At 36.0% G+C, this 19,565-nt stretch overlaps 1 protein-coding gene across 1 annotated transcript in view; it reads left to right on the forward strand.

The window, feature by feature from the left end:
• ralgapa2 (Ral GTPase activating protein catalytic subunit alpha 2) overlaps window positions 1-19,565 on the forward strand; it is a 322,593-nt gene that overhangs the window by 178,710 nt on the left and 124,318 nt on the right. Inside the window, 4 exon segments of the mRNA XM_056477537.1 lie at window positions 650-760; window positions 838-906; window positions 1,084-1,221; window positions 13,098-13,281. Coding sequence (XP_056333512.1) covers window positions 650-760; window positions 838-906; window positions 1,084-1,221; window positions 13,098-13,281 — 502 coding nt within the window.

Genomic DNA, 19,565 nt, shown 5'->3' on the forward strand with positions numbered 1-19,565 from the left:
CCTCTTTATAGACACATTTACAAAATTGATTGATTATAAATAATTATAAACACAATTGTTATTCATTAAAAGCATGAATTCATTCATTATAAGCAGTTCCTCAAAGAAAATGTTACCAAAATAATGAATAATTACATAATACTTTAAAAATGAATAAATAGACAGTTCTTTAACACTTCATTCTTAGGTACAATTTTAGATATTAACAAACCATTAACTGACTTTTGCTTCAGTAAGCTTCTAATTTACTGCCTATTAATAGTTATTGTGGTAGTTGTGTTTAGATGTTGGGTAGGATGAGGAAAGTAGAGTAAGTGCATGCAGAATATGCACTTTGTATTAATAAACGGGCAATATCCTAATAATAGGCAGGTAACAAGCCAATAGTAAATGGTAAGAATCAGAACTTAAAGTGTTACAGATTATTCAAAATTGGGGACAAAAATTGTAATTTATTAAAAAAAAAACTTTTCAATGGTAGTAAGGATTTAAAAAAGTATACTAGACATCATATCTAAGAATAATTCAGTGTCTTTCTGTTTTGTTTAATTAGTTAGAAACAATGAAACCTGTTTTTCTTTTACTCCTTGCCTAGAGTGAAAAATGAGTATAAATGTGATTTATTTATTTTTTATTTTTTGTCTTTTAGTTTGGGAATAAAGTGGTGGCCAACGTGGCATGCGACATCTTTCAGCTACTGATTTCTCACTGGCAGCACTTACAAAGACTGGAACCTTCCCTTCCCAAAAGAATCATAGAGGTACGAGTCCTCCTCGCCATCATACATATGTTGTGGGAATCTGTGATGTTCATCTCTTTTTTTTTTATCTGTCATAGATTTTTGTAGCAACCATAGCCTTTCTTCTGCCCAGCGCTGAACACTCAAGTGTGGAGGCAGATAAGAAGGTGAGCAGAACACTCTTTATTTAGATCTCCGTCTGGACATAGGAATTCAGAATGAGCAGCTCAAAGCACTTCATCCAGTTATTCGCTCTCTCTTTTGTAACGGCTTGGTAGTCTGTATTGATCGTATTGTAGTGGTGTCATGAGTGAGCTGAATGAATGTGTCTCTGTGTGCTTTAGTTAATGGTGTCTCTACTGCTGTGCCTGCTGGACTGGTGCATGTCTGTACCTCTCTCCATCCTGCTGGAGCCCATCACTATGCCTGTGCTGGACGACCCCACCTCCCAAAAGGCCCCGCTGCTCGACTACATTTACAGGGTGAGTACAGGCCTCAAAGCAACAGAGACTGGATATTCAGGAAAACTGATTACACCTGACTAGACTTATGATGGTATCAGATTTACTTGCTGCACTTAATTGCTGAAGCTTTTATCATGATATATGGTATTATCACTATACTGATATAAGCTTAGTGAAGTAGTAAAGATCTTAGTAAAGATTATTTTAATAAGGTATGATAATCAAACAATTACTTATTATTTTTTTATATACATGATTATGTCGTTGAACTGTTGTATAAACGCAATAGCACACTCGTAGCAGTGTAATAATGATATCAATAATAACAATAATAGAAAATATATAATATTTAAGAAATATGAGCAATATGACATGAGTAGCAGTGTGATATGGCTGTATATCGCCTCAGTGCCCCATTAGTGACAATATACAGCCATATCGTGCTCCTACATGTGTGATTTGCGTTTATACAAACCGTTCGATGGCATAATCATCTATATATAAAAAAACATTAAAAACTTTTTGTACAAGGAACTATTATCTTCCGCTATTCATTCTGCTCAGTATAACAGGCTGATGGCCCGCCAACGTACTGAATCTCTGAAATGCTAAATATTTTAAAATGAGCAATATCCTTATAAATAAACTGCATAGTTACAATCTAAATAACTACATTATCACCTAAATAAGCCTCAAAAGTACATTATATTGTCCAACAGCTGCAATATTTGTCAAACTGCAGTGAGTTTATTGTGTGTTGTGTGTGGTAATTATATATATATATATATATAGATATATATATATATATATATATATATATATATATATATATATATATATATATATATATATATATATATTTAAGGGCTTAATTAGGATAATAAAGTTAACTAGGCAGGTTAGGGTAATTAGGGCACGTTATTGAATAACAAGGGACAGTCGAAAAAACATTTGCTTAAAGGGGCTAATACTTAAAAAAAGAAAAAAAAAATTCAAAGGGGGGCTAATAATTCTTACTTCAAAACTGGTTGTATATATATATATATTATATAGATATAGTATATATATATATATATATATATATATATATATATATATATATATATATATTATATATATATATATATATATATATACACACACACAACAGTTTCTGTACAGTTCTGAAACCTTTCTGTACAGTTACTGAACAATAGTCACAGAGTTGTAGTTGCAACAGCCAATTCCTTCACAACAATCTGAATATTCTCAAAGGCACTCTAAAATAATAAATAATAATTGACTGTATTGTGAAGTGCACAGAGTATGCACATTCATTATAATGAAATTATCAATATCTTCACACAATTGAATATAATTGTACAAGGTCAACACTGAATTGAAATAAAGATACTACTACTACTACAACTACTACTATTACTACTAACAATATTAATAAAACACAATGTCATATTTTATTGTTACGAGTTTCTTGATAAATCGTTGTAAATAGAGATATTCAAGTCATAACTCGTTATATTTGACCGACAATCAATTCCTTGATGGAGAAGGTGAATAAAGATTGAACCTTGTTCAATGTGAATGTAGATGCACCAAAAACATGCAGAAAACCCCACAAATTTGCATTTCTATAAAGTTTTTGGACTTTTTCTAATTTTTAACGTTCACTTTAGAGGCTGCACAATATATTGTTCAGCATCGATATCGCAATGTGATCATCTTTGCAGGATTTACAATGTTGAGTGTCAATATTGTAATTTATCATTGTGCATGTGTTTTGAGGCCTGTGACTGTATGATCATTTTAAAAAGCATTCGGAGACAAGAATTTGTACAATTAGTACATTTAATAAAGATTAATTTTATTGGATTATATTTATTATTCAATTACTCATAAACACTGTTATTTTCATTTATATTTTTTCTTTATTGTATTTATTTATGCTTTACAATTTGATTATGATTTTTTTTTTGCAGATGCGGCTCTCCTACAGAGTCATCCCAAATTATAAATTCCTCCCAAATAGATAGAGATATTCAAGTCATCTGGTGAAATTGTATTCATATCGCAATATATAATCACCAACTAAGAAATATTGCAATGTGCGATTTTTCCAATATTGTGCAGCCTACAGTATTTATATATGTAGTATACCGGAAATGAATTGCTTACAAATTAAAAATAGAGGAATTTGTGGAAGCGTAATTCATTTATTTCTTTAAATGAGAGCAGAAATCTGCAGCGCGTGTGTGCGTTCTGCTCTATTATAAATGCACTCGTTCCCTCTCAGCTCATATTTAGTCATCAGACACTAATGAGAGGGCATCGAGGGGCACAGAATAAATGAGATATTAGTCCCGGGCTGTTGTGCAGATGCAGACAGACACAGACCTTTGTGCAGATGTCATGCTCCCTGAAAAAAATGGCCAAATTATTTAAATGTCCCATTGTTGGATTGATAAGCTCACCAATGAATGCCGAACTGGAGAATTCAGTTCATCATCATATGAGAGAAAATGCACCTGCTGCAAAGGGGAAAAGGGAAGAATAAATGCCCTTTGTTTTCCTCTGCACTCGTTTGACTGTTAATCATTTTCCGCTAGTTATTATACAGTATGCTCAGTGGGATTACTTTAATCTCCCATTTGTCAGCATCTAACAGGAGCACATGATTTACGTAAACCTCAACACAACAGCACGCTTCTACTCTACTACTGTTTTGAGTGTCATGTCTCAGATAAGTGCCAGATATAAATGATTAGTAATGATAAAATAACAATCCCAAGCCTATAGTGCTCATTTTCTTTTCGGCTTAGTCCCTTTATTAATCTGGGGTCGCCACAGCAGAACGAACCGCCAACTTATCCAGCATATGTTTTATGCAGCGAATGCCCTTCCAGCTGCAACCCATCACTGGGAAACATCCATACACTCTCATTCACGCACATACACTACGGATAATTTAGCCCACCCAATTCACCTATCCCACATGTCTTTGCACTCATAGGGGAAACAAGAGCACTCTGAGGAAACCCACGCGAACATGGGGAGAACATGCAAACTCCACACAAAAATGCCAACTGACCCAGCCGAGGCTCGAACAAGCAACCTTCTTGCTCTGAGGCAAACATGCTACCCCACTGCGCCACCATGCAGCCCTATAGTGCTTCTCAAATAATCATTTTTGATGGCTGGAATCTAGGTTCATTTTTGCAGCACAGTTTGAGAAGTGCCACTTACAACAGTTTTAGGCTGATGGAAATAATTCTCAGAATTGTAGGAAATGGTTGAAAATGTAGAATACTCGATTTTTCTTTGTTTAAATTTCTTTGTTGTTGTGATGATGTACCTATATCTATAATATCTACTATATCTAAAAGGAAAAGCTGTAGGGTTGGTCAAAATTTTACTCTATAAAAAGACGCACTGGAATTGCAGGAGTTATCAAAACACATATTTATTAACAAAGACACTTACTACAGGCACTGGACATATACACCCAGGAATCACAGGGAGAGCTTCACAGGAATGACGTTTAAGACCAGACAAGGCACTAACTAACACAGGGATATAAATACACAGGACATAATTGAACTGATAGCAAAGGGAGAAACACAAGTGAAACTAATAAACATCAGAAACGGTGGGAAACAGAACAAAGGGATCACATTATATAAACAAAACACACAGGGAGCATGGAAACATGAAAAATCACATGACAAACACAAGAACCTGACATTGTTATTACTGAGGTATTGCATGCAGATCAATTAACCTTTATATATATATATATATATATATATAGTATATATATATATATATATATATATATACGGTATATATATATATATATATATATATATATATATATATATATATATATATATATATATATATATATATATATATTATATATATATATATATATATATATATATACATACAACAGTTCTGTCTGGTTCTTAATCTGATTTGCTTATAGCAGTGTGATATTCTGCAAACATAGCACTCGCACAGCTTCTTCACCCTGTGTCTTACTTCGTCCACATAGAGTGACAGCAGATCAATAGACTCACTACTTTTTGACAAATATTGCAGCTATTGGACACAAAATGTACTTTTGAGGCTTTTTGGTGAGAATGTTGTTGTTTAGATTTTACCTATGCAGTTTATTTATAAGGACAGTGCCTATTTTATATATTCATAGTTTTGGAGATTCAGTGCGTCTGCGACCATTAGCCTGTCATTGAGCAGAGCAAAGATGGTTAACATTCCACCAAAAGATGGTGACACAGACCGCATGAAAAGTCCTTAGGGGAGAAAAACTCAGCGTGAATTTCAAACTACAGCTGATCAAATCATTATAAAACGGGTAACATTTTAAGTCGATCTCTCTCTCTTGTATGTTGAAGTGCTGTATTTATACCGTTGTAATCTGGTAGTGTTTGCTTTAGCTTTTTTTCAGAGTTAATTATTGTGATCTGCCGATTGCAACAGAGAAATACTGGGAAATGTCTCTAGACTGATGGCATTTCATGCTGTTCAGCCTTATAATCTTAAATCGTGAGCAAAAGTGCAGATGTGAGTGAATGGCGAAGGAAAGTAGTTCCTTGTACAAAAGGATAAGTGCAATATCACACTCGTAGCGATATGGCTGTAACCTCACTGGTAGGACACTAAAGCCTGGTTTATACTTCTACGTCAAGTGATCGGCGTGACCCACGGTGCATTTATAGATCTGAATGCTGTTTCTGTTGCTCTGCAATAACACTTCCGAAACGCTAGCTGGCAGTAGGTGTTTATATTCCTTTGTGTTGAGTTTCTTCGCTGGTGTTTTGTTTTTTCTGAACGCTACCTTAATGTACAAGTCGCTCAAACTCGCTCATTTTGAGGCTGGAACCGGCGGACGCGCAACAACTTTAATCATAAGGTAAACACAAAACAACAGTCTCCATCCAGAGCTCCTTCACAGGACTTCACACTTGTAAACACTCGCTGCACCGGACTCTCACCTCCGCCCACACTCATTAGCGGTACCAAACTGACCAATCACAGAGCTTGCGCTACGTGTCGTTGTGACCTGTAGTTAAATTTTTTCAGAGGTCCGCGTTAGCATTACCGACGGCCACGGCGAGGGCTATGCGTCCACGCGTAGGCTGCGCCATAGCATACACTTGTGCTTGACGTAGAAGTATAAATCAGCCTTTAGGCACTTGGCCTGTGGCCTCAAACCAACGCATGCCTCCCACTAGTTCCGAAATACAGCCGTATCGCACTGCTACTCGAGTTATATTGCTCATAATATTGTAAAATTGTGTTTTTACTCACCAATTTAGACCAGCTTTACAGTGGTAAACAGAAAATTAACAAAACAATAATGCAAGGTTCATCAAATATGTAAAAGAAAATCTATGTTAGTCATATGAATTCGTGGTTGATTAATTTCCATAAATGTTCGCATATATTCTTTTTAGACTTTCAGCAGTGACATTTAAACCACACTAATCTGAACCAAACTGAACTTCTACTCTGAAAACTGGACTGACTCAGTTTCAATTTACTAGACTTTCTATGTTTAGTTGCTTTGACACAATTTACATTGTAAAAGTGCTATAGAAATAAAGATGAATTAAATTGTATTTTATATAGTTTAGCTATAAGCAGCTCTACAAACATTTGTAATATCTTAATCCAGCTAAATTTGGTTCAAAGAACATCATCCCATTTTGTCAGTGTTACTGAATTGTCTTCAGTGTTCAACTGTGGCAGATCACCTTAGTGTTGAAAATCCAGTTTCCAAAGAAATTCCAGGGGTTAGAAATCTTAATATATTTGTGCTCTGATTGGTAAATATGGCCAGACTAAAGTCCATTGAAAGACTTGTCTGTTACTGATTGACACTTGGATGCACACCTTTGGATGACGCATATCTCTGATTTATCAGTTGAGCCAGATGGCACTGATGGCTCTGTGGTGATAGATAATAGTTCTGTGGTTTTATTTTTAGATATTTTTACAGTCTGAATGATTATATCTGATTTTGTTGATATAGCCTACAAGGTTGTAGTTTGCTGCGTCAATGTGCGTGCGGTGTTTGAGAATGAGCCAAGGGATAAAGCCTTAATTAAATCAAACAGAGCAAACCTGTTCAGGCACTATGATAAACTGTGCTGGACTGTGTCTTATCTTCTCCAGCCAATAGAGCCAAGGCCATCTGTTTTTGCACATCGATACACTTCCATATCGCTGGAGAAATAGATTATTAGCCCATAAAGCCCCTCTCTCTGGGTTTCCTGGCTTAGCTTTGTAAATATCGTCCCATCTCCATATGGCGGCCCTGTAGCGCTCAATCACACCCGTCTGGGTGTAACAACAGTGTTTCAATCTACACAGATTTCTTGTATTGCATTTCAGTGGCATGCCAAGAAGAGCATCTTCATAGCAGAGTTGTTGATCTTAGAGCTGATGCATCTCGTTGGGTTTTAATCTAAACAATGCCATTAACACCGTAGTGCATCTGTAACTCAGAACAAGAGAACATAAAAGGAATCTGTTCATTATTAAAGGTGCAGTATGAAAGTTTGACATCCAGTGGTTGAACTAGGTATTGCACGCATGGTTCAAAACACATGCAAGCGCAGGTTGGTTCTAACCAACACCTGAAATGTCTATTTTAGAAACCGCTTTTATTTCTTGCAGCAGAACAACAGGATAAACTGACAATGTTTACCTCAGGAAGGGGAGAGCGTGTCACAAAGTGTTGAGGTTTACGTAAATCATGTGCTCCTGTTAGATGCTGACAAATGGGAGATTAAAGTAATCCCACTGAGCATACTGTATAATAACTAGCGGAAAATGATTAACAGTCAAACGAGTGCAGAGGAAAACAAAGGGCATTTATTCTACACTTTTTGGCCAAATAATGAACAAAGTAATGGAGTTAGACAAACCCAACACAATCTCACGCCAATTCGTAACTTTTTGATTTAGTGGCTAATTCGTATGAATTCGAACAATCTAATTCGAACAGTTTAGTACGATTTGCTTATCCCCCAATGACGGTTGGGTTTAGGGGTGGGGTTAGGTGCCATGCCTCCTTTTTAAACTCGTACGAATTAGCCACTAAACTGACAAAACGTAAAATACTTACGTTTTATCGTGAGATCAGGCTGTACAAACCATTTTTTTTTTACCAGCTACACACAAGCCTCTTCAACAAATGAGCACTGGTTGTATGATCGCTGGACCTATGGTTTCTGTGCAGTTTTGCGAAAAGTGCCAGGAGTAAAAATGTTACTATTTACCCCACCTGCGGGGCAAGTTGTAACAGTCAGAGGGTTAATTATAACACATGCTTAAAAGGCAGCTTTTACACTTTTAATTTAAATCCAGTTTGCTTTAAATAGTAGCTATATTTCCTCAGCACTTGGCTTAATTGTTTTTTATTCTACACAACACAGTATGTTTATTCATTTATGTTTATTATTTATCTATTGGACGAACACATTTAGATTTATTTGCATTATTATGCATTATTATACAATGCATTTATTCGCATTATTAGCAATAAAATTACATTTTTCTTTTTAAAAATATATTTTCTATTTAAAAAACATTTTAATATAAAAAGTTCTTATCATTACACTCAAAATTCTAAAATTATTTTGTTAGTTTAATTGGTGTACAACAGTGTGTGGCTTTATTGTAGCACCCTGTTACAACTAACCCCACTGTGTCATGTTTTCCTCAAAATTGGCTAGCAGTCACTGTGTGTTTTTTACATCTTTCAAAATGATTCCATCTTTTAGCCTAGAAGACGGTAATCACAACAATATAAGGTTTCACTATCATACTTTCACAGATTTTTTTTAAATAAAAAAATATCGACTATAACAAAAAAATTATTTTATGCAGCAAAAATGGTTTCTCCTGTGTTTCCCATCCAAATTTCGCCAAACTTTGTTCAATAATTGGCGGGAAGACGTCTGCTGACACTGTGATGGAAAAACTCGCAAGCATGCCATGGTTAACCCTGAGTTAATACCTTAAAACTCTGTGTTACATTTTACCCCGCGTTACTTTGTGCCCCACACTCCCCTACACCTCATGTGCTTCATGTAGTGTTAAATGCTAATAATGCAATTTTATGGCATTTATTGCCATACTACTAAAAGCAGCAGCAGATAGTTTACCTCAGATCTTGAAAATAAATAAACTGTTTTAAATGGAACTTTAGAACTGTGACTCAGTGTAAACTAAGGTTGCACAGTTTACCGGTACTACCGGTATGGTAGTATTGCGATACTATGGCTCCGAAATACTGGCGACTGTAGTTTGCAAACGGTAGTATCATCATTAATAGTTTATCTACAATAAATAATGTTGCATGTGGAATAGTCACTAAAATGCTCACAGATTTGTGTAACAATAGACCATTTTATTTTAATAATCTGTGGAGCCCTTTAAGACTGCAAAACTGTAGAATTCGCGCCTTTTATGGTAGCCTATTGCACCTTTTCTAATGCTTCAGTTTGAATGCACATCGGTTCATTTCTGTTCCTGTCAATATGATTTAGTAGCTACAACAACAGTGACTGTCTTTAAAAGAACGACTAACAAAGTGAAATTTTGAATTACTTTGGATTGTTACCTGAGAAGACTGAAAGAAAAAAAATCGATGAAAAACCAAAAATAGCAACAGGAAACACCGAAAAAATGCTCTTTTGTAACTTTATTTTAATGTATTTTTTGTTGGTCAGTTATCTACAAAATAAACAAAAAGAATAAATAAATTTTAGGTCAAGTGAGGTGCAAATAATACTTTTTTGCCTTAATGGAATTCTGAATTAAATTCAAGTAGGACTATTATAATAAAATGTATTATATCTGAGAATTTTCTTAACCCTCTACTGCACGGTGTTACCCTATGGCAACAAGATACTTATGTTCATTTCCCTGCCACTGTTTCTTTAAGACCAACATAAAAACATTTTTGTTGGAAAGAGAAGACCTTAGTGTAGCCAATGATGTGCTTTGGTTAAGCCAACATGACATGCTGTGTTTTTCTGACAGACTGGCGTTTATTGTGAGTAGTTGCTGGATGTAAATGAAAGATGTAAATGTCAGATTCACAAAAAAATCTGAAACATCACCTCCAGTAAGTTATGATGACATATTCATAACTCCAATTTTTTTTTATCAAATTAGTTTTTTTGTAAATGGATCAAATGTATGTGTTGCCAAATAGCAACACTGTGCAATAGTGGAACGTGCAATATTGCAGTGGGTTAGCTAGCTAGCAAGGTCAGCTGTGAACTTTTAAGTTCTCTACATCAATAACTGTATGGTTTAGCTCAGCTACTAAATACGATCTCCAAAGACTACGTCGAATAGTTCGGACTGCTGAGCGAATCACTGGTACAACCCTTCCTACTCCCCAAGAACTGTACTTATCCAGAGCGAGCAAAAGGGCTGCCAAAATCACTCTGGACCCCTCACACCCAGCACACTGCCTCTTTGAACTTTACCTTCTGGTCAACGCTACAGAGCACTGCGCACCAGAACAGCCAGACACAGGAACAGTTTCTTCCCTCAGGCAATCCATCTCATGAACACTTGTTGATAATAATTGTGAAACCAACATCACTACTTGCTATAGACTTTTATACACATATACACTTATTTAACAACACACTTTACATGCCAATTTGCACATAACAGCTGCACATATAACATTTTATATAGTAATATACCTGTACATACACTTGTCAATTTGTATATTTGCATTCACTACTTTAATATATTTATTATCTGTTTGTTGTCCTGTCTCTGTAATCCTGTTGCACTGTAGAAGCTCTGTCATGAAAACAAATTCCTCGTATGTGTGAACATACCTGGCAATAAAGCACTTTCTTATTCTGATTCGGAACATGAATGCTAGCAATATAATGTTGATTAGTCATATGTTAATAACATTTGCATTATGGATAAAATCTAGTTTTAATGGCAATACTTTTTAATAGATATGAATACAGAGAACAGTGTATTAGCGAGTGTATTATTCTGTGATGAGTGAAAGAAGAAAAGGACAGAACTGGCTCTTCCTGCAGAAGAAAGGGTGGATGAGATGGGTTTTAGTGACCATGAGAATGATGCAGACTGGACATTTGATAAAGACAGTTTAGGTAAGTTATCTCAGAGGCAGATAAGACAGGCGTAATATAGTATATAGTATAATATATAAATATTGTTAGCTAGTAGCTACATTATTCTGATGCATCTGGATATACTAGACTTGTTTTTTATTTGTTATAATATTTACTGGCAAAAATATTTAGATTTACTGTATGTTGTATACATGATAATGCAATATTATGTTTGTTTTCAATAATATTCAGCAAAAAAGAATGGAATAAATGAAAGCTGTTGGAATATGAGTTGTTGAAAAGTACGTAAAAAGTGTTATTTGTAAGTTCTATTTTAAAGTGTATAACACAGCAACACCAATTAAATCATTTCAAACAACAAAATTATTAATTATAAAGAAAATTTTTAATTTCCAAATTAGATCCACTGTTGGACGTTGTTGCCATATAGCAACATATCATAAAGTACCTTAAAAAAATACAATTTTCCATTTTTTTACAGCATTTTTTAAGAAAAGCCTTTTTAAGAAAAGAAAAACAGTCAAATATTTTTTTCATAGATTTATCATAATGCGTGTGATGGAGGATTAATAATTTGAGTTACAATGAATTACAATATCGCAATACTACTTGGTATCGTGATACTTTAGCTGGTATTGTATCGTAAGATTAACTAATGCCATCGCGACAACCCTAGTGTAAACCAAAAAGTATCAGTGATTCAGCATTTAAATTTAATAATGTTAAATCAGTTTTACATGTATTAATTAGATTATAGACCTTACCATTTCGTTGGAATGCAGTAAGTGCACTATTCTGTGCCTCTGAATGGCTGTAATAAAATTTCTGTCGTGTTTCGTCTGGTGCTGTTGTAGGCTGTTGTTAGGACACGGGGTTACAATATAACCTGCTCACCTAATGTTTATGTTCATAATATTTATATAATTTGTTAATTAATAACCACCTCATATGGAACTCTGAACAAAGACTATAGAATGCACAAGACATGTCACTCGTATCTTTTTGAATGGGGAAAAGTGTAATGGTCAATATGGCGGATAAAGCCCACCGTCTTGTACAGTAGCCAATCATCGATCGCTATATGGAAAATAAAGCCCGGCTTCTAGTACAGAAGCCAATCTTCAATTGCTATAGACTGACAATACTCCGGAGGAGGGGCAGTTGTTGTTTAATTTCTTTGGTGATTCCTAATATAAAATTCAATCATAAGCTTGGCAATCAGTTTAGGAGAATTTTATGTTTCCCCATTCAAACAGAATGCCCAAGCATACTGCCCGAGAGGCATTTCAAAGATGGCCGCCGAGTGAAATGACTTGCCTTAAAAGGGACTTAGCTCTAAATCATTTCAGTCACATTTCGGTCATGGACGCACACTTCTCAAAGCTTTCATGACAAAATGAATGAAATACGCTGTTTTCCACCAAGGCAAACGGAGGATGCTGAAGTATAATTGGCTGAACTATCAGTGGCCAGGTTCAGCATGTAACGCACATTTTCAAAGCACAATATCTGACTTCAGCATTGTTTTTTTAGATAAACAAGGATGTTCACATATATATCTGCAAACATATTTAGGTATTTTTATGCACCTTTAAATAAGTAATCCTTGAGTTGACACTTTATTCTGAAGATTCTGTATTAGGCTAAACAAATAAATCTATTTTGTTTATTTTTCTTTTCTTCATAGTGTATGACCATTAAACTTGATTCACCGTTCTGCTCTCTTAGGTGCTGCACACTTGTGTATCAGGGTCTAACCTGCACACTCAGCAGAGTCACTACCTCCTCAGCCTGGCTGATCTATCAACAGACTACGAACCCTTCCTTATGCTGGGCAATGTCAAGAGCTTTGAACCACCGGCCGTACACAATGCCATGGGAGATTTTGGAAATCTCCTCACTGTGGCTGAAGGCAAGTTATTTCTGTCAATTTTATTGTTAAATTGTCAAGTTTACTGTCATTCTATGTTGTAAAATCAATTAATGTGCCGGGATACATTTCACCCTCAAAATTGTTTGGATAGTTTTACATTTTTAAAGCTTCTTCCATCAATTATGTAAACTAAAATATTGCAAACGTGATGCTAGTATTTGCTATACTAAAGGCTAGAGCGTGATTCCAAAACTGTGTGGATGGGCGTGGACATTTTTGTTGATGATTTACAGACAACACACAAATGAAAAAACACAGACGTAACGTGTATTACTTAGAAAAATCACAGAGCAAATTAGCATAATGACAAATAATGGCAGAGCCAATGCTCATAAGGTGTGGGGGATCTACTATGACCAGTCATGGCACAGTATTTGGTCCCACTTTACACTAAGTGACCTTAACTACTAGGTACTTGCATCAAAAAATGGGGCTAGACAAATATATGGGAGTTCTAAGATAAATGGGTAGTTACGATACTGGAATTCGATATCAATTGATACTGATATTTTAAAAACATCAACTTCCTGCTAACATTTGAGTGTTGTTGAGCACGTTCCTAAACATCGCTGATTTGCCATTGTAGTCATGTGCTCAATAGAAATGACTGTGGCCATGAAGGTCATCAGTTCACCATTCTTCACCAAGTGCAAATACAGATACTGGGGCATTGGAGCGTTTAAAGCCACGATTCATCAGCCGATCGCTCGTATGTCAGCTTATAGACAAACCAGCTGATCAACGTGACTTTGAAACGCTACAGTGGTCCTGTGTCTATAGTTACACTCAATAAACAGCAGTGAGTTCTGTGAAATGATGACCTTTTTTAAAATCTCACTATCAATTGGTACCGCATACCAGTATCATGACAACCCTATAAGATAATAGTCAGTATTCATGATGTCAAAGTTAGCCTACTTTATTCAAAAATGTAGATATTTAATTAAAGCAGCTTCACTTATTGATCAAAAGTATTGTTTTAATTTTTTGGCCTATTAAGTTATATATTGGCCAAAGAATATGCATATTTACAAAATAAACAGGCTTAATATACATGACCACAAGACGAGGAGAAAATCCTTTTACACGCAAAGGTGAAAGTGTTCAGAGCTGAACATTACTCACAGAGATGAGAAGTCCACAAGGTTTTGAGAACTGTTTTTGTTTTTGACAGTTCAGGTGCAAGCATGCTGTCTGAGGGAACTAAGATTGCGCTGGTATTACGTGATTTACTCTAGTTTTTGTTCCAAGTCATTTTTCAATCCCTGTAGCAATATAAAGAGAAAGATATATTTGTATATATCTGTAAAGATAGATTTGCCAAACAATATTTACAGATGATGGCATTCTAAATAAAAGCATGTGGATGAAATCTTCTAGCAGTTGCAGCCATTTAAATTACAACAATTAAAACATGGTTTTTTTAGGCGTTAAGTAATGGTGCGTGATGAAGCCACTTATAATATGGGGATGGTTAGATGGTCAAGATGGACAGAGGCCAGTAGGCAAATTAGGCCAGAAGGCCGGAGTTAAACCCCTACTCTTTTTTTGAAAGATATCCTGGGATTTTTAATGACCACAGAGAGTCAGGACCTCGGTTAACATCTCATCTGAAAGACGGCCCCATCAATATACTGGGACGTTATGACCCACACAGACTGCAGGTTGAGTGCCCCCTGCTGCCCTCACTAATGCTGTGTTCACACCAGACACGGATGAAGCATTAGCACGAGTGATTTACATGTTGAGTCAATGCGAATAGACATCCTTCGGTGCGTTTTGCACGAATGAGGCAGCACGAGTTGAACGTTTTGTGCGTTTGACACGCTTAATGCGAATTGCTCGAGTTGGAATCTGAACTTCAGCGGACATTCGTGTCACATTAACCAATCATGAGCTTGCTCTTGTTGGGGAGTGATTATGAAGTAGCGCCTGTTGTTGGTGTCCCGAGGGGAAATCCACTTGCCGACATTAGACAACAGCTCATCAAACTGGGCTCGGCTGAGTCTGAAGCACTGCTGAAAGCTTCCATCATGCAGGTACAGTTTCTGGAGGAGTTGATGAACTCACAGAGCTGGGCACACCTCTGAAAAGATCTACCGAATGAATCAATGCTGTTTTTCAGCCTTCCTAAAGCACATAAACACAGCTATTCTCTCAATAAAATCCATGTTAGCCATTTAGAGATCGATCAGTCCTTCACAATACATTCAGTGATCTCAGATCAACTCATCCAGACGTTTTAATCTGATTCACAAAATTGTTTGAAAAACCAAATTAGCTAGAGATCAGTTATCAATATTAAAAGATCCAGGATCTGTCAAATCATCTTAGATCATTCAAGGGAGGTACAGATCTGGGCTGTTTCTCAACATGCGTTCTTCGGCGATCTTGCATCCTTATGTTCTCCTATAACGTCATCATCAACTGCCAAAGTTCAGTTCCAATACTCAAGACCGCAAGAACAGAGGACGCATGAATAGGTTTATTATTAAAGTTCAGAGATCTAGCTTATTTATCTTAGGTGTTTCCCTAAATGAAACGGTGAATATAAACATTAGCATGGATATCTTAATAAAGGCATAAACACATTAAGGGTGTTTATTTGCTGAAATTCATATTAAAATCTGTTTTATTTATATTGTGCAATGTATATTTGTAAAGTCTTTATGCATAGTATATATTTTAAAAAGGGGAAAAACAATAAATTGTTATATGAATGCTGTAACGTTAAAATAATTTTCTATTAAAAATGAGTGAAGGTCATGTGACCATCAGGAAGAACGCAGCATCTCATTTCTCAGAGGACACATTCTCTGTTCTCGTGGTTTCCCGAGTTCGTTCTTCTGAGGACACCTGGCATGACCGGTCTTCACAAGAACGCAAGTCCGTTCTCTGCGTTCTTGGAATTTAGCTTCAGTGGGCAACCATGTGAGAGTTGCAGAGAGCTAGCTGCCGTAACATAAAGTTTAGCTTCATAAAAAGCTGTATCCATGCCTTTTCAGTGCTATTCTTCTCTGGGTTGCTTTAGCAAACACCAACAATACCGTTTTAAAAAAGACCAAAGAAAGTTTGCATTGCTGCAAACTGTTAGTAAATCCCTAACTTCATTAATGGTTTAACATCCCTTTCAATATAATTATACAGTATTTTAGTTGTATTACAGTTTCAGTGTACAGTGTACGGTATTGCGTAAAGCAACCTTAATACATTTTGAATTGTTTGTTACACACAAGCGCACACCACTGTGTAATTTTTGTAGTGTAAAACGCAAATTTGCAACGTCAACAGTTTCGTCATTCATTTAGAATTGTGCTGCATTAGGCTTGAAAAGCAAATAACATACAAAATAGAGGAACATTTTTAATTTGTCGTTTGAGTTTATACTGAGCTCTCGTGAATCATATTAGAGCAAATGTAGCACAATGTGAAACGAAATAGAATTTTAAAGAGGTGTGCATTAGTTCCCTCATCCACTCAAAGCAAGCCCATTTATGCCAATTATTAAAGAAATCATTTTTTCCTCCTCCGACCTTGCTTTATCCATTAGGCAATATTTCTTGTGTGTTCTCTACCTTGGCATGTCATCAAATGTCATCTGTTTTTGGTGGGGTTGGGCTGTGGGGGGAGGTTGTTCTTTGCTCTTTCAGCAGGGATGCCTTTTATGACAGTACACTTATATCTGTGGAGTAGAGCAAGAGAAAGAATGCTGGCTTTTGCAACGCAAACATCTCCATCTATTGACATGCCTTTTATATCTCTGTGTATGGGGGGAAAAACAACAAAAAACAAACAAGCTCAGCCAAAGAGCAACTCATAAGCAATATCCCAGTACCTAGCTCATATTGATTAGTTCACTTCAAAGCTCTGTGCATCCCTAATGCAACTTGCTCGTCTTTGCAAAGAGCTTTTTCCACTTTGATGGGGATGATGGTATTGATAGCACTGTCACAATGTGAGCACTTCGTTTCTCCCCTCTCTCTCATCTTAATCTTAATATCCACTAATGACAACGCTAGATTTCTCACTTGGAGAGGTGTTCAGCATTCAGAGGACTTTAATTCATAGTGCTTGCAGAGCTCTATTCACTCCTCACGAAAAGGTGCGATGCTCATTAGCGCAGCCCTTTGAGCCTGTTTTAGTAGGCTGAATAGATATTTTAAAGGTGTCGGAGTGGACACCAGTATAGATGGTGCAGACGTGGGAAAACAACCTTTATTGGTCATGGCAGCTAAAAGGCAGGTTAACGGACAGTTCTTGTGAAGGAAAGGAAATATACAGTCGGTTGGTCATTATGGCAACAATTCTTTCCCATTGACAGGACAAAGCAAGTATTTGCTTTGCCTATTATTTATCCAGCATATGTTTTAGGCAGCGGATGCCCTTCCAGCTGCAACCCATCACTGGGAAAGTTCGCAAATTCTAAATGGTGAAAATCATGTAATCAGCCAATGCCTAAAAAATACAACATTGTTCACTGTCAATGAAACAGTGCTAATGTTGTTTTAAAGTCATACCTACACACTTTTCAGACCCAATATTCAAAGTAACGTTTGAGTGGGAGCATGTCACAAGTTGTTACTGTTCAAAACTGAACGAATGTTCGAAAATAAATCAAACTTCACCTCAGTAAAGCTGGTTAGGCGGAAGAGCACCATTTACTTATGTGTTATTCAACTAAAAAAATCTTAGATCAGTGAAAAAGGAGTGATAAATACAGAAATATCCTGCCATCTTTTCACATTACACTTATGTTACCAAATCATCGAGTGACTTTTCATTTTCAGCTGTGCTCGCTCATCCTCATACATTTCTTGTTTTCATCTCCTTTTACACTTGAACAACTAAATGAATGCTTATGTCTACCTACTATATTATCCTGTCTACCTGTCTAACCGACTATATTATCGATGCAGTTAATGGTACTCCGTGAAGTCAGTATTTTGTCGGACGTTTTCGGTGGCTAAGACACATTTCTTCTATATAAACCCATTCATAAAAAAAGAACACAATCTACATAAGCTTTGCATGGCTAAAATAGTTTTAAAACATATTTGTCTAAAAGTCTTGCTTCAGCCATAGTGTCATCCTTCTGTTGTTTTGAACTGCTCAACGTCATTGCCCTCCAGTCTACAAAAGTAATTCTGTATTTGCTTCAGGATTTAGAAAAGTTTTGATTCTGCATTTTTGGTAGAAACCCTTTCAAAAACAATCTTTTTTTATGGATACAAGGACATGTTGTTCTTTCAGATAGGGCTCTATTTTAGCGATCTAGGCACAAAGTCTGAAGTCTAAAAGCATTAAGGGCATATCCAAATCCACTTTTGCTATTTTAAGGACGGAAAAATACACTGCGCTGTGGCGCAAGGTCTAACAGGGTTGAGCTTATTTTCTTAATGAGTTATGGGTGTGTTTTGAGAATAAACTAATCAGAGTCTCATCTTCCATTCTCTTTAAGAGTCAGTTGCGTCTCGCCATGGTGCAGTTGCTATTTACATGGTGAGCTTTGTAAGTGGAAAAACTAAACGCTGCAGCGCAAGGATAAAGAATGAACCTCCTCCAATCGACCTTTACTTTCACTTGCTCTCTTACGTGGATAAGGAAACTTGTTGTTCTCACAGACATCAATTAGTCTACATAATTAATTTTGTTAGCGCAAAGATTTGTTTCAAAACTAACAAATCTCTAAGAACTCCATCAAACCAATAAATGAACAATAATAACGAAATGTGGTCAAACAACTGAGATATATCCACGTGCTATGCCCCATATGCTCCAAAAGCTGACATGTAGGACAAATCTAAGCTTGTTTTTAATAAAACTAATATAAATATTATTGCACCAGGTGTATGATAGGGCCCAAAGTCTTTTAGGTTTATGCAGAGTTTGCCTGATGTCTCTCTCTGTCAGCTGTAGGAGGCCATGCTTCACGTGTACACGTAAATGATATATCTATCTGCGTAAAGAGGCTGCAGAGAAATACACATTTAAATTTGTTGACAGACAGTTTGAGTTAGCTGTCATAATTGAGTTACTTGTCGGCCTGATAATTTTTAATTTGACAAACATTTTTTAGTCTTATGCCTTACACAGAATCTAAAAATACATATAAACACATTTAGATCATTTACTTTAATCAGTACTATTGGAATGTGAAGAGACTTTCAACCAGTACAACAAAAATGTTTCTGAAGACAATCACCTACTGCACCTTTAAGTAATTATATTGATTACAAAATGTACATTTTTAGTTAACTAACCCT

The sequence above is a fragment of the Danio aesculapii genome, chromosome 17 (assembly GCF_903798145.1).
Source record: "Danio aesculapii chromosome 17, fDanAes4.1, whole genome shotgun sequence".
Lineage (NCBI taxonomy): Eukaryota > Metazoa > Chordata > Actinopteri > Cypriniformes > Danionidae > Danio > Danio aesculapii.